Source organism: Misgurnus anguillicaudatus, unplaced genomic scaffold, assembly GCF_027580225.2.
Source record: "Misgurnus anguillicaudatus unplaced genomic scaffold, ASM2758022v2 HiC_scaffold_28, whole genome shotgun sequence".
Lineage (NCBI taxonomy): Eukaryota > Metazoa > Chordata > Actinopteri > Cypriniformes > Cobitidae > Misgurnus > Misgurnus anguillicaudatus.
The window spans coordinates 3,142,578-3,151,547 of record NW_027395278.1 but is presented as its reverse complement, the minus strand read 5'-3'; the positions used below and the strand labels follow the sequence as shown (position 1 = coordinate 3,151,547).

At 37.1% G+C, this 8,970-nt stretch overlaps 1 protein-coding gene across 2 annotated transcripts in view; it reads right to left on the bottom strand.

Moving 5' to 3' along the window:
- Window positions 1–3,082: 3,082 nt before the first annotated feature.
- The window catches only part of LOC141348963 (mitochondrial 2-oxodicarboxylate carrier-like), a 141,792-nt gene continuing 135,904 nt past the window's right edge, over window positions 3,083–8,970 (bottom strand). For both annotated transcript variants that reach the window (XM_073864821.1, XM_073864820.1), the window contains 3 exons: window positions 8,125–8,306; window positions 5,127–5,179; window positions 3,083–5,036 (listed from right to left, as the gene is read on the bottom strand). In XM_073864821.1, the coding sequence (XP_073720922.1) occupies window positions 4,975–5,036; window positions 5,127–5,179; window positions 8,125–8,306 (297 nt within the window). In that variant the 3' untranslated portion in view covers window positions 3,083–4,974. The remainder of the gene's footprint in view (window positions 5,037–5,126; window positions 5,180–8,124; window positions 8,307–8,970) is intronic.

Sequence of the window (8,970 nt, the reverse complement as noted above, 5' to 3'; positions counted from 1 at the left end):
AAATATATATTTTTTGTATTGTTGCCCCCCTTGACCTTTGTCAAACATCTGCGTATTATTAAAAGTCTCTGCCATTACAAAGACTTAGAACAAGCTAAACTGTATTTTCATTTCATGTTATCTTTCGTAATGGAAACTAAAAACTTTTTTTGCTTTTGATTAATTGCAATCAAGTTTTGATTTTTCTTACTTGAATGTACTGTACCAGGCTGGGGAAAACGCACAAACAAGTGTGCCGTAGCATAACATACAAACACATCCACCACTGTAAGCCTGTTCCCTCAGGTGGGGTCGAAAGCACGCACATTCCTAAAGGCTCCCGGCATTGAGCATTGCCTAAAACAAGAGCTGATGTGTGAAAGATAAGCTTAAGATAGAAAAGAAAAGCCTGAATCACTGTGTGCTGCATGTCACATTAGGGCAAAGCTTAGCAACTGAACACTCCCTACCTTCTTTCTGTGGTGTGCTAAAACTAAAATAAGGCAAACACCATGTTGCAAATTCAACAGGACACCTGTACATGCACGATTCCAACTAGTACGCAAAAACACACATCTGCGGCAAAATGTTACGATATACTCAGTGTCCCCACATGTAGCAGTGCAAACAGTCCGTCTGGCACTGCAGCTGATTTGACTTGGAAAGCACTTTCACCCCAACCCCGTGGTCACGGACCGTTGCTTTCGGGATCGAGGTGCTGTTTTGAGCACATATAAACCACCAAAAAAAAGGCGGACAGAAAACCTCCCCACATAGAGTGCATTGCACGTCAAAATCCACCGCACAGACTCCCCAGACCCTATTCTATTCAAATGAAGAGCTTTGAATGCCATTTACCTATGAGCTGACAGCATTGATACGGACGTTGGCTTCGCAGTCAATACAAATGCATTTACTGGACGTGCATATCACGGCCATGCATTTAATACAGGGTCAAGAAAGGTAAAACAAAGACAAACACACCGAAGAGAAAAAGTCGTTGGCCTTCGAACGTTCGAGTTAAAAATCGGCCTGTTCGAGGACTCGTTTTCGACATCCTATATTATTTGCTTGATTAACACAGTCTATGGTCCATCCTAATAAGATGTTTGAGGGAGAAGTGTTGCATTAAAAAAAATTAAAAATGGTGTTTGTGGGAACAGCCTAAAAAAAGGTGCAAAAGACGGAAATTAATCTACTTTAACACCCCAGCACTTTGATCTGCATGGAAAATTTGCAAACCAACATGAAGCAAGTATATTTTCTCAAGGCGGCACGGCACGCATGTAAAGTTATGACAGGAGGAAACATTACAAACACCTTAATCTTAAAGCCACCATTGAAACGGAGAGGAAAGTGAAAACACACTTGCTCACGCACACACATCTGTTTAGAATTAATTCCTATGGAAAGTCAAGTCAAATGTCACATGGTTATCTTTAGCTGACTGCGTGCAATCAGGCTGAAGACAGGAGCGTGGAGCTCGGTAACACTGCACAGGGGCTGCGGGTGGACCGGGCCAAGGTGCTAGCTTGATTTTAAAGGCGGTTGACCATAAGCAGACTGTTTTCCCTGGTGTTTTGGAACGGTATGTTTTGAACACACAAAGCTGAACTCTTGCCATTTTCTTCTCATTAATAAAGTTTGACACATATAGTAGTACTCTTCGAAAATTATGATTAAAATTATGGCATACAAATGAAAACTCTAGTTACATCAGTAGCATGTTTTATTTTACGTTAAACCAGTTGGGGGCCAACACATTGGAATCACATGACCAATCAAATAATAATACTCGCTTTATTTTGGTAACCTTTCTTATTGGACGCCTTTGCTCAACAAATCAAGGCTATTAAATGAAATTCACGCATCACTAAGCACTAATTTCCATACAGTAAAAGCGGCACCAACGCTCTAGGTTTCCGTACGAGTCCAAGACGACCGTCGTATCGCCTGCTTATCGTAAACTGAAAATTACAGGGTGCACACATGACAAGCCCCCTAGGCAAAGTCTCACCATTTACATTCAAGGCCAGACTCAAACATCAAATGCAAGCCTGCAAATAAGAGGATGGTTCATGAGATTACAAAACAAACCTAATAGTTAATTGTCTAATATAATGCTTCACGTGACATGAAAGAAGCCTTTCAAACGTTTAGCGGAAAGCAATACAATACAGTCTGAAAATGTGTCTGGTGAGGTCTTTGCTGATTGAAATATTCATAAGCTGTTGAAAGGATTGTCGGTGTACGACCAATCAAGGGCTGAAGGGGAGGATGAGAGGCAAAGGCGCTATGACAACCCTGACTGACACTCGTGCAGGATTCCAGGACTAAACAAACTGGCTAAACAGTCTCACCCTCTGTGCGTAACACGGGTACGACAAACTCCTGCACTGTCTAGTGCAAGTACAAAAAACTTCAGTTGCATTGTTGCCATTGGTGACTTTCAACCGTCAATTTTTGTCAATGGACTGAGATAAAACATGACCTTTGAAGAGAGTGATGGGAATGTGCGAGTAAAGAAATGTAAACTGGTCAGGGTGGAATGCATAGGATGACTGCCATATTGTTTTAACTCATCTAACGAGTTGTCTTTAACCCCTGAATAATAAAAAAGTAAGCGGACATTACGGAAAGGCCACAGCACTGAGTGTTCATATTTTTATTATGAGAGCATAGAGAGGGATTCCTGATTGTTTAGATTAAATTAGCATTTTTCAGTTTTGTTATTTCAAGTTGTGCTGAGCTATGTTGACTTACCCTGCAGGCTAGAGCGGATGAGTGAGAGAGTGAGAGCTTTGGCTTGGGGAGCAATGACTGACTTCATTATTTACCACAAGATGGTAAAAAATGAATTTTATAAAACAAGTTCGGTGATTAATTATCAACGGCGATAAACCATTATTACGGAGAAAAACCTTAGAGGTTGTCCGCCCCAGTGTAATTTATTACTGTTAAAAGAATAAAGAATAAAAATTAACTAATGGTTAAATCAAGCTCAACCCTCAGAATTCGGATCATTAATATGGTAAACAACTGCAACATTTAAATTGTGTTCTGACAGTGAGCTGGTTTTATTTCCAAAGGCATGTACAAACAATTTCATTGATGGATCACAGTTCAGGATCATTTATTAGCAAAAAACAACTGTTACATGACATTAGGAAAATACTATTGATAAGTAAACGGTTTCATTAATAAATGTAAATTATTTTTGCAAAGAGAATACTTAAAATTTGTCGGTTTACTGTCATTGTGTCTTTATTTGGCAAAATTATGTTGAAATCCCAAAATTTAAAAAGCCAAGCTTTCTCGGCTAATATATAACGGTTAATAGCCTAAACTGTATAGCTAACTCTTACCTCTTTAGCTTATACACTGTAAAAAAAAAATGTGCACTTACATTTTTAAGTTTAATCAACTAGGAGTCATTCAACTATCATTCAAAATTCAATTTGAATTTGCTAAATTAGTTATGTCAACTTTATTTTATAACTTACAGCAACTCATCACTAGTCAGTACAATGACTAGTTAAGCCAAGTTGATTAAACTTAAATATTTAAGTGAAATTTATAAATCAATAAATAATTTCAGACTAAACGGAAGTGTTAAATCCAGCCCAGTCTCACGAAATTTCGTTATATAGTAACGTAATTTCTTTTATTCTTTTTTCGTGATATTATCACGAATTTCAGCGTTTTTTCGTGATCGTATAGCGAATTCCTGTTTTCGTGTGATTATCACGTATTGGATACTCAACTGTTTTGTCCTATTTTCTTACCATTGTCGCTTTGGTTTAGGGTTAGATTTACATACAATGACATCCCTACTTAAACCCAACTCTAATCCTAACGCCAGGCGACATATAAAAATTAAATCAGAAAAATAGTATAAACCAATGTGTAAAGTGACATTCTAATGCAAGCACCAAATCTAACCCTAAACCGAAGCGACAATGGTTTATAAATAGAAAAAAGCAGTTGAGTAACCAATACGTGATAATCACACGAAAACAGGAATTCGTATACGATCACGAAAAAACACGGAAATTCGTGATAATAAAGCAGTTGAGTAACAAATACGTGATAATCACACGAAAACAGGAATTCGCTATACGATCATGAAAAAACACGGAAATTCGTGATAATAAAGCAGTTGAGTAACAAATATGTGACAATCACATGAAAACAGGAATTCGTTATACGATCACGAAAAAACACGGAAATTCGTGATAATAAAGCAGTTGAGTAACCAATACGTGATAATCACACGAAAACAGGAATTTGTTATACGATCACGAAAAAACGCGGAAATTCGTGATAATATCACGAAAAAAGAATAAAAAAATATGTGACTATCACGAAACCTTGTGAGACTGGGTAGCTTAAATCTATTGTTGTGAGACATCAAGCATATCAGATACTCCAGTCTTACCAATGAACGTTTTTTTACCCATTTAATACAGTAAAAGTCTAAGTGAAGTGAAGTAGACAGTAAAGTGTCTATCTAAACATACTGTAAATGCGTCCCTTAATTTACTGTGTTTGAAAGGAAATGAGAAATAAAGCCATGGGTTTATGTTAAAAACAACATGGTGAATCTTTTTCCTCTATTTTGTGTTGGTAAATGTAATCCGTTTGGGTGTGGAGTGTTGCTGTTAAGTATGAAGGCATGTGGACGGGTAGCTCTGAAATATCTCTTGGTTCTGTCAAATATAAACATGAAACGTAACAGATCCAGGAAGGCGATTGTGCTGTTGAAAAGCGACAGTGGTGGAAAGTCTACATAATTATTCATGCCTGAACGCCACTGAAAATTGATGTTAAGTGAGAAAACCGCAGTGGATATTGTCACATGTCGGCGGAAATGTAACTGATGTTGAAATCTGAAAGATGATGTGATTATTGGGGAAGGGTTATGTGTTTTACATAAAACGTGGGGAGGGTTGAGTACAGACCCTTGGGGAACTACTGACAGTGATGTGAAGACCATCACCAGTTCTTCTGTAGCCACGCAGACACATATTCATAAACAAGCAGCATGACTGCACCTCCTGAATCAGAAAGTACACATCTCAATCAGTTTACTTCCTTTTATTAGTCATAATTTATGTCAGTGTAATAAGATTTTGCACGTATCTTACCTGGTCCAAGTCTCATTATCTTGGGAATCAGTCCTTTGTATAAAGCAAGATATCTGTTTAAAAATAAATAGAAGAAATATATAAATAAAGAAATTAGTTGTCAATAACACCATACCACTAATCACTACTGGTACATGTGTCTTGCGATCAATGTTCAGAAAATACATCTGTTTATGAGTTAACTAGACTGATTCTTTCGCACCATTTTTGGCCTTTTTGCCTTGAAAGTTTGGTGTAAACATTATTCCTTCTGTGTTCCAAAGAAGATAAAAAGTCACATAGGGTTGTAAATAGTGACAAAATGTTTTAAAGTGGGTGATTTATTCCTTTACGGTACTAAATTTTCTCTTTTTCTCTCTCCCTCTCAGGGTGTGATGCTGAAACAGGTATAGGGCCTAATAGCTAGCCTTGTTGCGTACCTGCCCTAATGCATTCAAGCTGATATCTGGCCTGTCGCGGCTCGTGTCCTCTGCTTCTGCTGGTGTTAATAAGGCTTGAGCCACTTCCTTTATGCCCCGCTGTCTGATTAGATGAAGCCGCTGAGTGCCGTGCGTCTCGTTAGGACCTGCTTAACAACGTCTCCCATAGGGACCACTAATTAGTCAGGACTGTGTCGTGTTAGAGGCCTGGACAGGATGGGGGACCCTCACGGCACCCCTAAACCTAAAACAGCTTCAGTGTCTCTCCCTCTAACCTAAGATCAGGCCTTAGTTCCCTGCCCCTAATAACAAACGAGTCGCCGCTCTCTTTGTACAGAGCGAATGCAGCCAATCAAGACCCCAAAGAGTTGTAAAACTTCTGATTCTCTCTTACAGCTTCCCATGAGGCCTGTCAATTTAAATAGAGAGAGGGAGGCTATAGGGAATATTAGAGTCTGCGTTCAACAACAACTCATATTTTTGATCTGATCAAATGATATGAGATGCAAAACATATATAATAGTCTGTAATTAAAACATTGATGAAAATAACACGCTAATAATGCTTCTGAAAGTAAATTCATCACAAAGTAATACTTATACTTTGGTACACCTATAACATGCTATTGTTTCAGAAGCTAATGTTTTCATGAGTTGAAATTAATGTTTAAATGTTTTGTTCAAAGTCTTCATAGTTGGTCATAGTTTGTTTTAAGTTACAGTACAATTACTTGTTTACAATTACAAGTTTTATTATTTTTATTTTGCCCAATATTATCAATATTACTACTACTAATAGCTGCGTTTCCATTACATTTCAAATTGCGCAAATTGCGAATTTAAAATACGGCCAATGGGAACACATCAATATCGCAAAAACTCCAATATATCACATGCACTAGCATGAGGTGGTTTTTCAGGCAATTTGGAAAAGGTGTATTTCTAAAACCTCCCAGAAACACATCATACTTGTCTGCTACCAAGTATAAGAGGGTTTCCTCGCCAATAATGTTTGGATAACACTCCTACATCTCTTTTAACTTAAAATAACGTACTATTACCTCCAAGAAACACCTCATACCTTGCCACTCCTAAGTATAAGGTGCTTCCTTGGCATTAATGTTTGGATAATACTCCTACTTCTCCTTCTGTTAAAAATAATGGCTAGTGCGGTGGATGAGATATTAGTAAACCTACCAACATCAGTCGATGTGATGTTTCGAATGACTTATCACAAGAGAAAAACTGTTTTAGTTGCATATCATCAGCAGTGTTGGGGGTACCGCATTTCAAGTAACGCGCATTATGTAATAATATTACTTTTCTGAAGTAACGGATTACTTTAGAAATGTACACATTAATATTTGAGTTACTTTTTTTAAAAAGTAATGCGAGTTACTTTCAATTTAATTAATTACATTTAAAAATAAAATAATTTACTGAATTACACTGAACATATTTACGTAGAATTAGCAATCTGTGCACCGGAGCGGGAACAGTTTGAGTCAGAAACGGAGATGGCAGGCCAGAGCTTAACATATTTGCGATCATAAAAACACCTGCAAGGCCTGAAAGAGATCAAGCCTCAGCCAAGTAAGAAAAAGTAACTTAAAAGTAACGTAAGGATTACTTTCCATGAAAAAGTAACTAAGTAACGCAATTAGTTACTTTTTTGGGGAGTAACTTAATATTGTACTGCACTACTTTTAAAAGTAACTTTCCCCAACACTGATCATCAGTTAGTGGAAACGGTGTCATTTCACAAAAGTTTATTTATTAAAATTTAGAAAATATCGCATAAGTTTTGCATAAATCTCTAATGGAAACGCAGCTAATGTTCCTCTAGCTCAACTGGGTAGAGCATTGCACCAGCAACACAAATGTTATGGGTTGCAGAAAAACATTTTTAGATTGAATGTTGTACGTGGGGCATTCAGGTAAAACCCTCTGTTAAATGTATTAATGAACTAAAATGTACTATGATATGCCATTTTATATCAGAGCCAAATGGACTTAAATAAATAAATTACATGATAAAATATTCTCAAAATTTAACACTGCTTTAAAATCAACAATGTTTACATTATTGCACGCGTGCATGAAACATACTAGATCACCAGCCAGGAATGTCACAACCTCATTGAAATTCCCGTTTGAGAAAAAGGTTTCCAATTGGTCATAATTAAAGTGTTGGTAAATGTTGCTATTAACAGAACCACAGAAACCATGTTCCTCAAAGAAATACATTAAGCGAATATCAAAATATCCCCCACGTGGATCCAGATCCGGTATCAATAAAAATGAAGTTTATATCTGCACAAAAGAAGTAGTAAAAACCGAGCTAGTATTGCTTTGTTTGTTTTGTTTAATTCCTACATGAAATACTTCCTAACAGGAGACAATATAATTACCAGGGATTAAGAAGCTTTAAAATGTTGGTTGTCAAAACCTGCCCTCTTGTCCCCCATGGGTAAAGTGTAAACATCAAATGTTATGTCACTTTTCTTGTAGGTGAACCTCTTGTCGAGTTTTATTTTGACACTTGTAGCTGTTATGGTATGGTGTAGACCCTGCACTTACCCCTCCTCACGGTACACAACGCTCATGGTCTGAAAGCAAGTGCGGTATTTGATCTGCCCCGGAACAGGCTGTGGACCCTGGATACGACTTTTAGCTACATCAAACGGAATGTTCACGCAGGACGACACGGTACCCGAAACTAAACCGATAGCAAACTTCCTCATGAACTCGAGTCGAGGGTCCTGAGAGAAAGGGAGAGGGAGAAATAATACATAAAATGGGAGTTAACTTGTGAGTTTGTTTATGAAACCATCAGTCACCAACCCACACAATACTTTAATGCTTGCTGAACATATACAAAATACACAATTGTTAAAATATAGAAAAATTAGTGCTGGGCAAAGTATGCTGCGCATACAAAATAAAAGTGCAATTTTGCATAATATATGTGTCTGTGCTGTGTGTAATAATTATGTATATTTAAGCACAGACACATGTATACATTTCAGAACATTTTTTATTTATATATCCATTTTTGTAAATAAATAAATAAACACACACACACACACACACACACACACACACACACACACACACACACACACACACACACACACACACACACACACACACACACACACACACACACACGCACACGCACACGTAAATGTTTCTTAAATACATACATGAATGTGTTTGTGTGCATTTATATATACATAATAATACACATCACACACTCCTATCTTTTGCAAAAAAAAATCACTTTTATTTTGTATGCAATTAATCGCTATTAATCTTTGCCCAGGACAATTTTTTTTTTTTAACTCAGATTGATTGTATGTTATCCCTTATAAACTATTAAACGACAGATCCAGAACTGTCAAAAGATAACACAACTGAAGATGA